Source organism: Aricia agestis, chromosome 9 (assembly GCF_905147365.1).
Source record: "Aricia agestis chromosome 9, ilAriAges1.1, whole genome shotgun sequence".
In the NCBI taxonomy this organism is placed as follows: domain Eukaryota; kingdom Metazoa; phylum Arthropoda; class Insecta; order Lepidoptera; family Lycaenidae; genus Aricia; species Aricia agestis.
In genome coordinates this window covers 1,524,483-1,544,262 of record NC_056414.1, presented here as the reverse complement: position 1 = coordinate 1,544,262, position 19,780 = coordinate 1,524,483, and the positions used below count along the sequence as shown (strand labels likewise).

The following is a 19,780-nucleotide window of genomic DNA, read 5'->3' as shown; positions in this document are numbered from 1 at the left end:
CTGTCAATTTTTGCGAAACTTTTATCGTTTACGCAGCACAATAGGAAAAATCACCCGATTTTGAAACATTCTTCATTGGTGCTCCGCTTCTATTGGTCTTAGCGTGATAATATATTATAGGCTACATCCTACTAATATTATAAAGGCGAAAGTTTGTTTGGATGTATGGATGTGTGGATGTATGGATGTTTGTTACTCTTTCACGCAAAAACTACTGAACGGATTTTAATGAAACTTTACAGTACTATAGCTTATACATCAGAATAACACATAGGCTACAATTTTAACCGACTTTCAAAATGGGGGAGGTGTTATGTTCGTTTTCTTATATTCAACGATTACTCCGCCGTATGTTACCCGATTTTTATATCCACAAAAGTGGTGATCTGATGAAGGATCCATAAGTAATCGAGGGAACTCCTCAAAACTTATAGGGAAACGTGTGGTGACTTCGGTTTCGTGAGAAGTATTCTAAGCATATGCTACCAACAAGTAAGATTTTGCACCGAGGTATACCTGGTATACCGTGGTTCGGAAGGTGCTGAGAGAACTCCTGATTCTTTATAGATACAAGTTTGGGAGTTTCGGCGTTGTTTTAAGAACAGGAACCATATGCTACTATGCAAATTACATTCATCATCATCATCATCATCACTACCATATTATACCATTTCATAGTCTTTTAGATCGAGACTCGAGTTTGTCAAGCGATAATTAAAAAAAATCTTTATTTTATTTCTAAAAATAGTTTGACTATAGGCTATATTATATAATATATTATCACGCTAAGACTAATACGACCAAAGAAACTCAGGAAAATGCGGGAAAAACGGGGAAAATATTTTTTATGGGAAAATGTACGGTTTCTGTAAAATTCCTAATCTACGCGGGCGAAGCCGCGCGGGACATCTAGTATTTTGATATATTAGATTATCACAAAGTAACCATATTTAACTTTATTCTCAGTAGAGAAAGAGAGAAAAATAATAGTAGTTATTTTTCTCTCTTTCTCTACTGAGTTCCAAGTTTTAATTTATGTATACGAAATAAAAGACTACTCGTCTGTATGTAAGTCTTCACTACCATCTTCATCAGTAATAGCTTCCTTATGTGCTCATTACGAATATGCAAAGATCTGAATGATGCACGGTCATTACTCATGACATTTAACAATGACCATCACGAAAGATCTTTGTCTTCACGAGGCCAACTTTTATAACAATTAGTGAATGCCAACTTTTATAAAAATGTTTAACATGTCGTGGATTTTAAAAGGCGGGAAACACGAGCCGAAAAACACGTCAAAGCTATAGCCCAAGACATGGGCGTACCCAGGTTCTGGGCCAGGGGGGGGGGGGGGGGCAAATTACGCAGATTCTGGGCCAGGGGGGGCAAATCAGATTTTTTATAAGCAAGGTGTTTATAAAGAATAAAAAATTAATAATTTTTAGTTGTAAAAATATTGTATTGCAAAGAAATGGCAAAAATTCGTTTCATTATTTTTAATTTAAAGATGAAAGTACTAGATAATATACTTAGTAGGGACGTCAACATGATCCAGGGGGCAGCTGCCCCCCCCCCCCCCCCCTGCCCCCCCTCGGTACGCCCATGGCCCAAGAGCCTTTCATCATTGAGATTTATACTTACTTTTATACTTGATCGAAGGTTAGGTAGATCTGCAGAACTGGATACCTCCTAAAGACGACGAAACTCAATAGTTTCTGATCGTTCTTTATACCTCTATATATTTACAGGAAAACTTTCAGTTTTATAAAATTAAGAAAGTCTGGCTGTAGCTGGCTCCTAATCTACTAGAAACACTAAAAAAAATTGGATTTGGCTTTACTCGTTTTAATTTACAGGGGACATGAACTAACTACCATTGTATTAATCGGTACAATTACTTAGGTAACAAGCATTTTCCTTATTCACGTTCACGTAGGTACATGTAACTTTTCTATTTTGTCTGTCTGTCTGTGATATAATTGTCCCGAGGGCTTGCGTCACTCCTTTGTTGTCACTAAATAGACTGAGACTATTTCGCAAGAACCTCGATGAATATCTTATACTTAGGTTTGTAATAAATAAAGCACAACACGGAAAAATTAACGTGGGATATTTTTCCATAGAGTTTCCTAAGAAGGAGGTACCTAGTTAACATCTGCGTGTAGTGGGCTAAACATCTTTAGTTCATGGTACGAATTCTTGCCTATATTGTGACATTATCAATTTAGTAGCTAACTTTAGCCTAGTTTTTCTAGATTACCTTGCAAATGTGTTCTAGAAAAAATAAACTAAAGTAAATTGATGATGTCACAATATTCTATTCAACAACTTGCCTGCCTGCATTGCGCCAGGCCTTGCTGACTTTTTCTGTGTTTAAACCTTTGAGCTTGAACATAAGACAGGTTAAAACCTTGTATAATACTTCTTCAGACTCCTTTAGTAGCTTAACACAAAAGTAGCTAATGAAAAGCGAGGTTTCCAGGGAGAGGAGACATCGCACAACTGTTCATAAGAAATTATAACACCAACTATGTTTTGCATATCTAAGAAATGAAATAATGCGCAATGTTACATAAACTCACATACACGTAATGCTCTTGTAAGTATGTAAATAATATTATATATCATGTTACTACTCGTTTATATTATTGAACATAATCGTGAGGCTGAGAGTAGAGTAACTTTATGTAATTCGTACACATATTATCATTATATTATTTATTGTTTGCCAATAGAGCCTCCTTACTTTGTAGTATACAGAATTCATACTAATAAGTAGTAGTATTCTGTATTATGTATTTAATATTCTTTATGTAATATTAGTATTCTGTATTTATAATTCGCAGTAAAATGTTACGTATTTTGAGTAGACTGAAAATACTTTAATGTAACTTTATTTATAATAATTATGACGTCCATAATGTAATATTCATGGATTTTCTCGCATCCTCTTTCTTGTTCGGTTAATTCGAAGCTATTAAAGCACTGAAAACAAAGATTATAAGTACTGTTATAAGTAGGTATGCGAGTTATTTGAGTCCAAAGTTATATAATAATAACTAGCCGTCACGGTGAACTTCGTGTCACTTTAAAACCTTCCCTGGACTTCTAAGAATATTTTAAGACTAAAATCAGCCCAATCCGTTCAGCCGTCTTCGAGTTTTAGCGCGACTAACACATTTAAAAATCCATTTTTATATATATAGATTCTAGTTAGGTACATTACAAAACAGCAAAGATGTCACACATATTTTTTTGGATCTGAGATGTTTATAACAGGGAAGTGTCATATTACTAAATCGAGGTTAATGGTGATGGTAATACTGTATGAGGCTTATGAGTTATGACTGAAGTGTAAGCCTTATTGACGCGCCTTATCAGGAAATGACCCCGGAAAATTTCGTCACCTCTAGGGTTGTCAAAAATTATAGTTTTAAAAAAGTTCACTGCTACGAGTCAGTTTAGATAGATAGATATATACTTTATTGCTCACATTAAATTAAATACAATCGTGTTACTGAATTAAAAATAAAAATACAGTTAAGTGAACTAACTCAGGCCTTTGCATCCGTTGTGGATGGTTTATACAGTTTTCCGAGCGAAGTATTAATCAGCCTTCGAATACTCTATATATAAAGCTTGGGCAATGATTTTTTGAATACAGAAAAACGCAGAACGAACAAACTATGTTATTATTCAAATAATAACATAGACATATTTTGTTATTATTAAGACTATTTTTGAGGTACTTACCGTAGAAATCTTTACACACAGTTACTAGTTAGTTGGAACCTAATTGTCAATTTTTAGGCCATCCTCGTCGCTGGTTGCCAAGTGACCACTTCACACGCCCGAATTGCCAACAATCGCACAAAATAATTGTACCTGTCCAAACACTCATTACTCTTAATTGTCTTTCTTAAATAACGCCTCTCACGGCCCAACAATTATATAACCCATATTATTTTTACATTTTAAAACGCTAGAAATAGATGAAACTATTATTTTGTTGCTTATCTTGTAATTTAAGTTGCATTACTTTACATTGGGTCATGAATCGTAATGGATTGCCATCCTGATTACAGCACAGTCGACAACTATCATTGACGATCATGGACGAATATATCCAGGGCCTGTGGACAAGTGGCAAAGCGCGAACGCTAACGCTAGCACTACAAAATGTATGCGATTTGACATAGGTCATCGCTTCGCTAGCGAATACTAATGTCAAATCCATACATTTTGTAGCGTTAGCGTTAGCGTTAGCGTTAGCGTTAGCGTTTTGCCACTTGTCTTTGCAGCTTCACCTATGTAACTTATATAAATTCATCATGAATCAAAATAAAAAAGCTGCATATTATGAATTAGGGGGCGGCCATTAACGTAAGGCATTTTTGAGGATTTTTGACCCCTCTCCTCCCTTGGTGAGATTTCGTAAGATTTTCCTCAACTCTCCTCCCCTAAACCCCCTCATGTAATTATTGGACCCCCCCTTAAGGTAATATAGATAGTTTCTAATATTTTATGAACCTTGTGCAGTTTTAAAATACATGGAAAATGTAATTTTAATCGCCCAAATCGAGTCTAAGGTTAAACGTTAAATTGTAAGCGTTTTTCCTTCAATTATATTGTTAATACCTTAATTTTGGTTCATATTTCACAAGGTTGAATTTACATTTAAGAAAAATATGTTATTTTTATAATCGTTTTCAACAAATAATTTAAATACAAAGAAAAGATGAGTCGCAACACAAAAAACGATCAAATAATAAAATGTGTTATGTTATGACTTATGAGCATAATAAATAATCAAGACGTGAGTGGAAGAATAAGGTAAGTAACATGAAAAAACTTCCCATTTTTTTGCTTAAATGGAGGCTTTAAGGCCGGAAAAATAATTTGAAAAAGAAAAACTGTGGATTACATGTGTAGCCAGATATATTAGCTAGGTTATGCAGTAAGTAACAAGTTTTATGAAAATAATAAGGGAAAAAATATTGTCCGTATGTTACGAAATGTTACTTGTTCGTTTCTTCCACTCACGTCTTCTAATTAATATTATGAACAAAACGGACCTTGCAAAAACAGAGTAATTCTCTGATATCAGTTTTTATTTTAAAATCATGATTCATTATATTCATATGACACTATAACATTTTTGCTACATAGAGTAAGGCTCTGTTTAGCATATAATATAGAGAAATTGTCAAATTAACTACACATAGCAATGTTGTATGATGACAGACCCTTATAGTACTTAGTACATAAACTATTAGTAGTTGGTACATACTACGAGCAACTGCTGATAGATCTTGGCATAAAGAGCAATGCTCTTTTACAATTGTCACAAAGAGTATTAAAACTGACATTGGTAGACCCTAGCGTCCGATGCCACTGCTTTGTTCTGGCGTAGAGCAAAATGAAACCTCTAGCCTAGTTCACAAAGCATTTTATTTGTTTTTAGGGTTCCGTACCCAAAGGGTAAAAACGGGACCCTATTACTGAGACTTCGATGTCTGTCTGTCTGTCTCCAGGCTGTAACTCAAGAACCGCTATAGCTAGACTTTTGAAATTTTCACAGATTGTGCATTTCTGTTGCCGCTATAAAAAAAAAACTAAAAACGCAATAAAATTAATATTTAAGGGGCTCCCATACAACAAACGTGATTTTTTAGGTTTTTTCGCTCGTAATAATCAATAATGGTAACAGCTAGGCACTTGATATTTTCACAAAATCCTTAATAATATTTGTAATTTAATAATTAATGATAAACATTTAATTAAGTAAATATTTAAGGGGATACATACAAGAAACACAATTTTTGCCTACTTTCGCCCTATACCGGTACGGAACCCTTCGTGTGCGAGTCCGACTCGCACTTGGCCGATTTTTTCGCGGTCGCGGTCGCTTACCGTGGGGATCGGAAATCCACATATAGCTATTAGCTAGTCCGAGTCACACAGAGACCGGAGTAATGGTCTGAAACAGAACACCCGGAGAAGTCGTCGAACCGAACCACACTATACCTAGTGTAAAGTATTGCGTAACCCGCGTGTAGGATTGTATGTCGCCCTTATGATCTAATTATCTAACAATAATTGTATATTTTATAACTAAGATAATGTACAATACGATATACTACGTATATAAGCCAGATCGGTTCAGTGGTATAAAAGTAAAGAGGCAGCCAGACACATTTTTGTATATTTATAGTAATAGAATACATAGTAGTTTTTTTGTAAAAAATCTGAGATTGTCGTTTACGTCTGCCGTCTGCGTATGTCGTAAAGGTATTTCCACAGCCTTTTCCGCGAAGACAAAATATAAATCTGATTATCTTGAATCAATTAGCACGTTACACGTAGTTATACTGAATGGATTCTTTGCGCGTATGTCTACGTCACGACTCACGATTTTTATATCAACAACATTATATTTACTGAGAACTTTATAAATATTTAATTAACTCATAAATGTTAAGATAATAGTGGGGTTTATAGCTATTAGAGTTAAGACAGCAATAATACGTTCATAAGTTTTCTTATATCGAATAATCATGGTAGAGGTGAGGCTTATACTAAGAAATGATCACAATATTCAGTTACCAGATGAAAAATATAGATAAAAGGATCATATTATTAATAGTTATAATTAAATTAAACAAATGGTCAGCCTAAAATCAGGTCAAAGCTTAAATTAAGAACTTAGTCATGTTTGAAAGTAGAGCGTTCTTTGTTTTTTATTAATTACCCAGCACTGGCCGTAATATTCTTTATTAAAAATATATTTTTTTATTCCAAAAACTCAAAAGGCACCGGTGAATCAGTGAGGAGCATGACATCATTGACAGTTCAGTCGGTGTCAGAATTCCTTTGTATCCGGCTGCAGATTTATTTAGTTTTGTTTATGGTCGTGAAAGTTATAATGGTATTACTTACTCTCTACTACTCAGCAATGTGATGTTCTAGCAGATAATCAGTTGACACGCTATAACCTCAAAACTAAGCCCGACTAAGCCAATAAGCCAGGTCAAGGAGAAATGGACATGTTTGGAACAGTAAAAGTGAGGCACGAAAGTAGCACCGAAAAGTCCATTACTGAACACTATTTCACTGTCAAAATTTCTAAAAAAAGTGTTATACGAATACAAGGAATTGCAATTAGAAATTAATCCTTTTAGAGACCTGAAAAATGAGGATCAGATAGCAAATAGACAGACTAAAAAGCTATTGTATTGTTTATTTAAAATTTATGTAGTAATCCCATATTCGAATTTCGAATTCAAATCAAAGCTTCATCTTCCCCTTTCACTAGAAATCGCGGAATGTTTTGCCAATACTAGTAAGCATAAATACTCAGCCAATTAAAAATATTTACCGCTAAATGTTAATTGCTAATGTTGATGGACACATTGACCTTACCGATATTAGCAACGTGACCTACATAGCATCGAACTTATAAATATTTTTATTTATTACAAAATTACGTTGAAAATAAAATTAGAAGAGTAGATTTTGGTTTTTGAAAATTCGTGCGCGTTGAAGTCTTTTGTCCCCTAAAAGTTAAGTTCGAAAAATTATATTTTATTCAAGAGATAATAATAAGATAATATCAACTAAATACTCTAAAACTAAAATTTATGACACGTTTTAGACCTCAATATTATAAATTCTATTAATATTCGGAAATCATGATCAAGGTAATATTAATAATTATATAATAAGTTTAGCTTAACCGGTATTGCCTTGACGGATTTTGTCATTTGCATGGTAATTACGAAAACAAACTTATCAAAACTTGATTCCAATGTAGACATTATCGGTATGGGAAATATTCAATTTTATGTTTTTAACGGTAATCATTAAAATTTTTTTTGAGAGCAGATATATTTAGTGATAAGTGAATTTAATAAAGATTTTGGAATTAACTTTATACATTATGCAACAAACCCTTTATTAAATTAAAATTAAGTTTAATGTCTCTGAGTATGGTATAATAGACACAAAGAAATCGGTGTCTGAACTAATGGAACTTGAAAAATGCCCCTTAAACCAAGAAATAGGGCCTAGTTAGATAGATTTTGTCACCCTTGCATTACAATTTCCGGAATCAATTTGAAACCATGGCCGTAATTTATAATATAGAAATCAATATCTTCTAGTTTGAAATGATATAAGATTTCGCTTTATTACTTAGCATCTGGAACTGACAAAATATTTTGCTGTCAGCAGAAATCACGTTTGCCGTTAGGTTTACAAGCCAATCACGACTCTCGATTAAGTTTTAATAATTTGGTAGATAAAACTAATGGTCCAAATCTATTGTCATAACTCATAATATTTTGATTTCTATCAAATTGTTACATATTGAAGTTTCGTTACTAGTCTTGTGATTTTTACCATAAGTATTCAAAAACTTCTTAAGGTTTTAAACTTGGGTACAAAAGCTGTTTCATAGTAGACTAGACTTATTTCAATAGTTTTTTATCCACAAAATAATTATTATCATGAAAAAGGCAACAAAGGAAGTAAAACGGTCTTAATTCTCACATTTCGCACAAAAAACGTCAATTGTTAACAAGTGATGTATTTTAAGCCAATTGTTTTAAAGATGTCGTTATGGACTTAATTTTAGCACTTTGTTACAAGAACGACACTATTAAAATGCGATTAGTGTCAAGTGTCAACCAAAAAACAGTGTTAATGGTTTTGTAAACCATAGGTTTAGAATCGTCTTAAACCATTTATAAACCTTGGAAAATGTCGCATACGATTATACATTATTATCCTTACATTATAAATACGAAAACGTGTCTGTCTATATGTTAATTCTTAAGGTTTAAAATGCTGAATTTAATAAATTTAGAGCTGCAAAAAGTTTTATGATAGAAAAAATATGTACAATATCCCGCGCGATAATCGCAGTTACGAACAACAAGCTTAAAATTTTAAAATGTATCTAACTATGTTAAAAAAATATATTTATATTTTGTTAGTCTCGCTAAAACTCGAGAACTTTTGAACCAATTTGGTTAATTTTAATCTTGAAACTTTCGTGGAAGTCCAGGGCAAGTTTATACGGTGAGACGGTGTTAAGTGATACGAAGTTCACGGCTCGCCCTTCAACCTTTGTAAAGCAAATTAGTCTCAGTCCGGGTTAACCACCGTTTTAACTTTGAACCTCGTTTTAACCACATGATTCGTCACGTCATTCTACACTTCAAAAGATTGATGAGTATAATGACAAGTCACTGTTAGTTCATTAGTTTTAGAGTTTGTCTTTATTTTGAGTAAGTAAATACTTAAATTAAATGTGTGGCTATAGTGTTTTAATTAATAGAGCGTCCGTGGCCTAATGGGTAGACCTTTGGTTCGCACTCTTAGAGGGTGCAGGTTCGAACCCAGGTGGAGGCGTGTACCTATGAGACATTTTCTGATCTCAAGTCGTATTACGGACGCTCGTACGGTGAAGGAAAACATCGTGAGGTAACCCGCACATAGTTGGTCCCAGACTTGGGCAACCATACGGACATTAAAAAATCTTGTCCCAGGCACTACAGTATTTGAGGAGTGCTTACTTCGCTCTGAAAAAATACAGTATAAATCATCCATAACGGATGTAAAAGCCTAGTTTTTTTTTTAAATTAAATACCTAAAGAAAATTGATATTGCGAACATTAAAATAAGAAATGACAAAGAACAGACAAAGAAGTCTTAAGATCCCATGAGTCACTTCAACTAAGACTTGATTGCTGCGATGATTCAATGCACTTAGGCGGTCTATTATAGATAAAGGAATACTTTTTATAAATGCATGTGGATGACAATTATTTTAATTAATGTGAATTTTAAAAAAAGGGTCCTTGAAATTATGGTGTCTGCCACTGGTTCGGCAACTAACCCGGCAAGAAGTACCGGCGCGGTAAGAAACTAGCACGGAGCCATCTTTTACCAAAAAGATAGAATCTAATGAAATAGCTGTTACTTTGAAGTTTGAACCATGCTTGAATAATATAAACTTGTATTACTACTACATGTTTCACGTGATATACCTATATATGAAACACGCTAACTGAATTCCTTTGAACCGTACATTTTTCCACGATCATTTCCGCCAAAAAGTAGCTAGTCTCCTATGGTAATTTAATTAAAATCAGTCTAGTATTTAGTAACTATGACATTATGATTTTCAAAATCCATTTAGTCGTGGTACATAAATTGTCTGACTATCTCTATTCAATATGCAATTACAACTATTTACAAGTACATTATCAATAACCACGCCTGAATTACGAAATATTAAAATTACGACCTTGTGCATACTCTGTGGTCAGTCGGGTGTGTCTATGGTAATTACCGTATCTATGATCAATAATTCATAGACAAATATGTCGTAGACAAGCTTCGACATGGTAATTTATTACCAAGGTTAAGTTAAAACTTAAATCAGAGTTTCGGGGTCTGTTTTTTATGCATCGAATCGCGGATCCATTGAAGGAGCGCTCGATACTAATTGTCTTTAGTTTGGCATTTGAACGAAAAATAACAACGCTCATGTGATTCCTCTAGTGGTTGTCAGTGTCAATGATCACATGAAACCGAGCTGCTTGTGAAAGACAAGGCATTAAACCCATAAATAGTAAGTGTTTTATTTGAACATCCTGTACATAGCATAGTGTAGCATAGTAACGCCTCCGTAGTCTAGTGGTATAGAGCGCGGCTCTTGACCCAGAGTGGGTTCTTGTGGGTTCGATTCCCGCGTTGGAAACATGTTATTTCCAAGTTTGGTTAGGACAATTCAGGCTGATCACCTGATTGTCTGATAAGTAAGATGATCCATGCTTCGGATGGGCATGTAAAAAGTCAGTCCTGCGCCTGATCTCTCGCCGGTCATGTCGGTCTTCCGTCCCACTGGGTTATGAGAGTAAAGAAATAGAGAGTGCTCTTGTGTACTGCGCACACTTGGGTACTATAAAATTACTCCTGCGTAGCTGGCCTGGTTTCAATGAAACCGGCCGCCGTCACCGAAACCGGTGTGGGAGCTATTATTATTATTATTACATAGCATAGTTTAAATATAACATATATCATCATCTTCATATTATGAAACCGGCCGCCGAACGGTACGTCCATACAAAAGCGTGATTTTAGATAGCTCAACGCAGTACCGAGCACATTGTACCACATCGTATGTGCGTAATATTACTCTACTGTCTATATTTAAACTGTGGTAACGTCCTGCGGAGGATACAGGATGTTGATAAACAGTCGCTAGTTGAAACGGAAACTAGTGTGTTGACATGACAACACTTTGGGGTTAACGTTGGGACACTTTAAAAATAACATTCACTTAGAAGAAAATGTAATTTAGTGACAAAGTAGAAATACTTCAAATAAATAAACTGTGTTAATTTATCTAATTGAAATAACAATTCTTAATTGTTTTTTAGCCTACTATTAAATAGGACAAAAAAGTTTATATTTTGCAACGAGTTTATTTTGGTTAAGCTTCGCGCGTTTTAGAATCATAAAAGAGATTAATGCTTGAAATTATATTGCAACTTAATGCGTGCAAAAAAATTGTATGTCATAAGAGTGTAAACATTCTTCAAACCAAAATCTGTCAAACAAAACTTAAAATCCCGGCCAAACAACTATGTCAATAGCAAATATTGATAGCAATTAAATGCCATTAGGTTACGAAAGGAGACAATGGTTGTGCTCGGTGAACTGTCATGTCGCAACACAAACAACTAATGGCTATTTCGTAAAGATGGCTATCGCGGTAAATCGCACGAGTGCGTAAAATGGCACGCAGCCTCACGGTACATTATTGTACTGTTTGAACGGATGTATTATACTCTCTAGAGGGTTTCTCAAACTTGCTAACTAATGAAATCTCCCCCCCCCCAAATTTACTTTTGAAAATGAGGTTCAAAAGATTTGTCTTTCTAAATTAATGGGATGGGTGTGCTTGTTTCTGCAAATGGAATCAATGCTAGGAGTAATTATATACAATTTTAGCCTTTATTCTGACTCGGTATCAAGTCGATTTCTGTATTTAGTTCTTATCATGACCAGGTGTGAAAACTCTCACATAAGTATGTTGTAGCAAAGGGTAAAAGGATATCCATTATTCACCGCTTTGCGTGAGAGTTCAAAATACTCCTAGCTGCCCAAAAATCTGTCAAAGACATATCCTTCTGAAATCAGTTTGAAGAGTTTCATCTATGGAAATTTCTAATAATTACTCTTGTTGCTTGATACTCCGATTGATTACGAATCCAGCCAGTTATCAAGCCACCATTACGTAAATCTTGTCGTGAACCCCCCCTGCCGTCGAATGGCGAACCCATAGGGGTTCGCGTACCCCACTTTGAGAAACCCTGTATTTACTATCTATAAGGCGAGCTGGCGAGACGTATACTTCCATACTCTGTAGAGATTTGTAGAAAATATTTTCTTTTTTAACATATAATACAGACGGACATAAAAGCTCCTACTTTTTGTAAGTCGGTTAAAAATAAACTCAAACTCATTTTTTTTTTCAGAATAAAATTTTTCAAATATTCTCTGAACGTCGGGACTACACTGGTGCCTACCACCGGTTCGGGAACTAATCCGGTGAGAAGAACCAGCGTAAGAAACTCGCAAGGGGCCATCTTTTACTAAAAAGATGAAAAATTACAAAAAATATATTAAGTATATAATTATAGTGTCATTATGACTAAATAAAATACAACGAGTGTCCCTTATAATTTTTTTTTTTCTATGGACGCTTCACACCACGTCAGTCTGGCCCCGTGCTAAGTACCTGAAGGACTTGTGTTACAGGTACCAGACAACGGAAATACATTTAATACTTTTAAGATTTTTATTATATCATACACATATTTAATACACATCCATGACCCAGGAACATTGAAAAACTTTTTGTTCCATCGGCGGGATTCGAACCCGCGACCCCCGGCTTGAGTTGCCACACACTCTAACCATTGAGCCACGGAGGTCGTTGATGATAATATAAAGAGTTCACTGTGGAAGTACCTAGCAGCGCTGAACGAGCAATTTTTTGTGATTTGTATGGCCAAGCGCCCCCGCGTAAGGAGTTTACCCTTACAAAAATATAAAAAAGTCACTCTTTGCGTGTTGTAATGTAAAACAGTTTTGAAGCAGACCCAGCAGTACATTGTTACTATTGTTACCACCCTTTAGCACATCTACTCGTACTCAACTAGCAATGTTTATCTCAGGAGGCGCCCGAGGTGCACATGTCGCTGCCGCGCGCGCCCGACCCGGCGGCGCTGGCCGCGTACTGGGCCGACTACGACGAACTGTGCCAGCTCAGCACGCACAATGATGATGAAGAGAACCATTATGAAGGTACGTGGTGTTGGTTGAGGGTTATAAGACTGGTGATATGAGGGCGAGACGATAGTAGAGTCAAATAATGTACGTCTGCCTGCAAACTAAAGTGTATCGATGTTAAAGAAGTTCCGAGACCAAGCCGACCGCGAACACCGTCAAAACGCCGCGTCAAACCGTCTCGTCAAACAATAAACAGACGAACATGTTATAACTTCCTCCTTTTTGGAAGTGGGTTAAAAATTTAAAATCACATCAAGCGCGGAGCAAGCACGTCAATGCTTGACTCAAGCATCAAGAAAGCATTATAATTTATAAACGGTCAGTATGTTTGAAGAACGCAAAAACGCCAAGCTGCTTGACTGACCGAATGACCGTTTCATATTAGGATACTACGCAAAAGAACACAAGAACAAGGACAAATTCAGCCCTACAAAAACACAAACAAATTTAGACATAAAAACAATAACACAAAATGTAAATATTTCTACGAAGCCCTTATTAAGTAAACCATTATGCGCAACATCGTTTAGTAGATGATTGCGATAAGTATCTGCGTCGTATTTCTACATACATTTGTTTACATTATATGGATTGCCAGATTTATAACAATGGTTTGCAATAAATAAATGTCATCTGTTATTTTGCCATGTAAAGTTAGCGGTTAAGTTAGTTAAAGAATACGCGAACCAAACTCCATAGTTGCTAGTCGTTCTTATTTTTGGGACAAGTACAAAAAAACTTTCAGCTTTTATAAAATGACGAAGGTATCGTTGGCTCTTGGGCCAACGCCCAACACTGTTGGCCCAAGAGGCATGATGTATGTCAGGCATGACGTATGTCGATGTCCCCAATCCACCAAGGATGCGGAAATCATGTTCCTATGTAGAAAATAGACATTACGTACGTAGGAAAAAGTATATTATTCTATGGATTTTCTGTCGAAAGTTACTTAATTATTTTATTCGTTTCCAAGAGAGGAATAGCATATCTTGTCACTAATTTGCTAATTAGCTCTAATGTCTAGGAGCCAGCGCTAGATTAGAATTAAAATGATACCCGTGGTTGCTGGTTGCTTATTAAAGTCTAATTGAACTCTATCTCGCACTATATGGCCGGTCACGGTCCGTGGTTATGGTTATTATTTCTAATTACACTTTTACTTTTTTTATGGCCGACTTTAAAATGGTTTAAAATTAAAGCAAAACATTAAAATGATAAATTAGCTGTATTATGCAATAGTGTTATGTTTTATAATAATTATAATCGTCTTATATTGTAAAAATGTGTGTTTGTTAAAATAATTTGCTTATTTTAGTTATTGAGAATGTCAGAGACTTATTATATTTTAATTAGCGTCAGCTTCAGCGATTTGCATTTATTTGAATTTTAATCAACGCATCTATTTTTGTCTTTGATGTAATTCAGCAGACACAATTGAAGATTTCTTCATCATGAATAATAACATAGCATAGAGATATTTCAATTAAAGTTCCAAATCATGCTATTGATCTAATTCTTCCTATTTATGAGAGACAAGTTAAAATATCTTGACTAATGATAATAATTATTAATTAGCAAAACACTACTAACTAGTAGATCTCACAATATTTCTACTTTGATTCATTACATCTACAACTACATACACACCGTATAAACAAGCCTACACGTATGAACGTACACATGAATATTCAATGAGCCGGTTCGGAATGAATGAAGCGCACTTTCGTCAGGCCGCGGGTTGCGGCGACATTCCGCGGCAGGTTGCGGGCGGAAACCGCTCTCGCCGGCTCCTTGACTATAATGTCAGTGGGCCAGTACTTTCCAGTCCTAGCTCCTGGCGCATCAGGAGTAGGATTTGTTTAGGTGTGGTAAAAGCTTACTGGAAAACGTGTGCCAAGCTTCCTTATTATACAGCATGTTTTCTGACGGTAAAGTAAAAAACCCAAAAAATCAAACATCGTCCTCCTCTCTTCACCCTTACGCCCGTCTTTCATATGCCAGGTGGAAAAGGACGACGCGGAATCATCGCCAAGTTAGCGGGCAGTTATAGGTATTCTTTTTTTAAAGGATATCTATTAAGTTATTTAAAAAATATGTAACATTATCCCTGCCTTATCTATAATGTAATTAAAAATTTTACTAAAAAGTTTCAAGCTTTATTTTAATGTATTACTCGAATACTAGCAGTTTAACGTGTTAATTATAGGTGATTTGGAAGCAACTTCGCAATTTTTTTCTATTCGAGAAAATTGTAATATGCTATCGTGTTTTTGAGTAACATAGTCACTAGTGTTAGTCCTGAAGTTTGCTGCATCTTAATTTAACATTCAGTTTTTCATTAATATTGATATTACAGACGATCATGTAAAGCAATTTGATCTAATAAGTAAAGAATAAGAATAAGAATAAGAAATGTTTATTTTGTACATCACACAACGCAACATTTACAAAGGACGAGAAAATCAGGACACAGTACAGTACTTAATTTACATTTTATTGTGTGATCTCACAAAAATGGACCCCAGCTCAGCATGAGCAGCAAGTTGCTGCACTGATTTTCTGCTGGGACCAATGAGTGACCTCACAATAATAAAGTGTGGACAATATCATTAAGAACTAATAACATATTTAATATTAAATTAAAAATACTTAAATACTAAATAAATTAATAAAGAAAATAAGTGCTACAAGATAAAAATTATTATAACATGACGTGCCTAACATTGGGAGAAAAAAAAAGAAAAGAAAAAGCTGTCAATTGTCATTTGTCTATGACATTTGACGTCTGGAACAATGAAGGGTTAAAAACAAGATTTTTATGCATACCTACCTTATTCTGTGAAAATAAAACTGTAACGTGGTTACATACGTGGCATAACCTATTCAAATATGATGTTACCGCTTAATGTTATAACAATAAAATTTAAACCTGTAATAAGCGCTCTTAAGTGAGGTAAAACGAAAAATGTAAAGAATGAATATCAAAAATCTAAGTGGATTTTTTTCCGAATTTCTCTGAATCTATATGTAGACCTTGTACCATCAAAAATTGATTTACAGATGGATCTACGGCTATTGCCTATTTGGTTGGGTTATCTTAAGTTAATATGAATCGTAATTTGACACATAAACTTAACATAACCTGACCAAATAACGTGGCAATTTGCCTATCGAGTATCTTTAATCTCTTTATAATAATTATATTAGCCATATCTATTATTACAAGATATGCATAGTCGGCCTGTGCAAGGTGCGCGGCCTTTGCGGGCCCCGTTATAACGGGCCGCTGACCGCTGCGGGCCGCCGATGACCCATATAGACGATACATGTAATTATTGCTGTCAATATTAGAATATATTATTGTCAGACCTGTGAATGACGTCATGAATGTGTGGATGTAAGGGGAAAACATAATGCTAGAAATATGTTTGTACGGGCAGAATTTCATATAATATTATCACTGGGGTGTTAGAACATTTTACCAGTAAAAATTATACTAAGTCCTTTCCTTAAATTCAAGGTATCTTCAAAGCATCCATACCCAATATCAATCTACATTATTGCTTCAGCCGTTTAATACCTCGAACGTGGGAATCGCAGACACAACATACTTTCAATTGTTATGCGGCAGCCGGCTGCCGCTTGGGGATTGATGGATTACCGTGAAGAGGTAAGATACAGATACACTTATTTTTTATCGTAAATGTACCTGTTACTTAACAGACAGTGGCTTCATTTTATACTAAAGAAGATTCATCTACATACTTGCCTCTTCTTTACATTATGTATTAATATCTACTCAAGGAAATGTTATGCACATAATATTTAGTTTAAATAACAAAGATTGTACATCCTCTATTAATATATATCCTGTGACCCCCGACGTTAATGGCCGCGGAAGTGTTGAAGCAAAAAAAGAAATTACAATTCAAGGGCCTCATGCTTCACTTAACCTTTTGTTTACATCATATTTTATCAGAATATTCCACAAATCATGTTGCGTTTCGAGGATATGAGTAATTTTGGGTTTTGGTCTGAATTTGGCAATCAGAGGGTGAGCATAATAATTCATAGCGACGCGAAGTATTTTTTTTAAGAGTAGATATTAGAATATAGAACACAACATGTTTTCACCGAACGCCTCCGTAGTCTAGTGGTATAAAGCGGGGCTCTTGACTCGGAGGTCGTGGGTTCGATTCCCGCGTAGGAAACATGTTATTTCCAAGTTTGGTTAGGACAATGCAGGCTGATCACCTGATTGTCTGACAAGTAAGATGATCCATGCGTCGGATGGGCATGTAAAAAGTCGGTCCTGCGCTTGACCTCTCGCCGGTCGTGTCGGTCTTCCGTCCCACTGGGTTATGAGAGGAATAGAGAGTGCTCTTGTGTACTGCGTACACACTTGGGCACTATAAAATTACTCCTGCGTAGCTGGCCTGGAGCTATTATTATTATTATTATGTTTTCACATACACTATATTATCTGACTAATCCATAGCACAGATTACTAATTAATAGTTACTACGTAAACCATAGTGCTTAATGCTTATTACATTATGAAGTTGACCCATATAAAGGAGGAAAACTATATAATTTCCACTCGTTTATTTAAGTTAATTGGTCCACCACGTAACAACGCTAGCCCCTGGTCATTGTGATTGCTGTAGCCCACTGTTACGTCCGACGTATAATACCTTATGTAACTGATATCTAATCGTCATCATCAGATATTTTATTGTTAAACTTAAACTACTAACACAGTAAATACTTAGTAGTATTTATTGCTAGAAGTTGCGCGGCTCTGCTCGCGTAAAACTCTACGGTAATTCTGCATTTTCCGACGATAAAAAGTATCCTATAGTCTCTACTTTATATCTTTGAAAAATTTGACTAAAATCGGAACGGTAGTCTCAGAGACTATTCAATGCAAACAAACTTCTCTTTATAATTAGTACAGATTTATATCGTGCTATGAATTAATGTGCGGATACTTTCTTTGCTCAAGTTCTTGTTGAAACAAAATATGTTATTGGTGCTATATTCTTTAATTATTACAGTTTATAACCATTATCTGTTGCTATCAACTACTTTGTAAAAGCAGTCTAGTTCATATGACAGCAATTAGTACCTGATAACCAGATCGCTATCAGTGACGTCACATGGTTAAATAGAAAGTGAAAAATGCCAGTGAAAGGTACATCGCTAAAACAAATTTTTTTTAAACATATTGTTATGTAAGCAACATGTTTAAAGAGAGAAAAAAACTTGAAATAGCAACTTGGCTTACGGATCTAGCATTTTTGAATAAACATAAGAATGAAAGGAAGCTTTCTGAGATAGAGATACAACTTACAAGACATGCTGTAATAAGATTGTTAAATATTGTATTTAAAACGAGCTATAAATTTTTATAGGTCCATCGCGTTATAAAAAATCGTTTATTGCGCAAAAACTGTGTTTTTTTTTGGGATTTTCTAATAAAACAGACATAATATTACTTTCGCATTTATAATACATGAGCTTGTAATTTTAATTCAGATTCACAAGGCAATCTTGAAATGTTAAAAATCTGAATTAAAATATAATTATATTTTCAATCACACAATGAAAAAGTATTTTCTAACTTAGCAACAAAACAAGGAACAATGATTACCTGCCAAAGTTATTTTGCAAACAATTAAACAATAGTTTAAACCGTTAGTGAACTACAAACTATTATGTTACTGTTTTTTCAGACAAATTATACACGTAAATATAGGCTAATGGCTAATGGATGGTAATGACTGTCTCTTGAACCGAAAATAACACTAAATAAAAAGAACGTTTGTAATATTGTCTGTCTAGCGAAGAAATAGTTTTGTTTTAGCGTTGTGTTTTTTCATATTTTTTAATCTATCACTTTTGTCTATGGGTTGAAACTAGAATTATCTTTAAATAGATTAGCTTAACTGTCCAACATATTTTTTATTCGACACTTTTCTAGTATTTAAACCAGAATATAAACGAAGGCTTTTAAGATAAATGTAGAGCTTATGTGAGCTATCCTATATAATGTAGAATCCGTAGAGTCTCGGCTATTTTTGCATAAGAGAAATTGTAAAGCATAAAAATGCGTATGATAATTTCGAATATAGCTATAAATCAGTTATTTAGACAGAATCAAGCAATCATTTTAAAAAAGGGAAACCCCGAAAACGGCAATAACGACCTTGTGCTGTAGGATTTAAGGCTAATCTTGCAAAAGCTTTACATAAACTTCGTAGAAGATATTTCTTGCGTAACTTTACAAGGCAAAATCTTCGCTAATCTTTATGCGTATTTAATACGTAATAGGTTTTTTAATAGATAAAATAGCGGAGTCATCCTCTTCTGAAGACCAATTCTTGTGATTTGTGATATAATCTTG

The 19,780-nt window shown here is 34.7% G+C and overlaps 1 protein-coding gene across 2 annotated transcripts in view; it reads left to right on the top strand.

Annotated features, from left to right (window-relative positions):
- Nucleotides 1–19,780, top strand: part of LOC121730160 (rho GTPase-activating protein conundrum) — a 99,195-nt gene that overhangs the window by 39,179 nt on the left and 40,236 nt on the right. For both annotated transcript variants that reach the window (XM_042119071.1, XM_042119072.1), the window contains one exon: nt 13,260–13,389. In XM_042119071.1, coding sequence (XP_041975005.1) covers nt 13,260–13,389 — 130 coding nt within the window. The remainder of the gene's footprint in view (nt 1–13,259; nt 13,390–19,780) is intronic.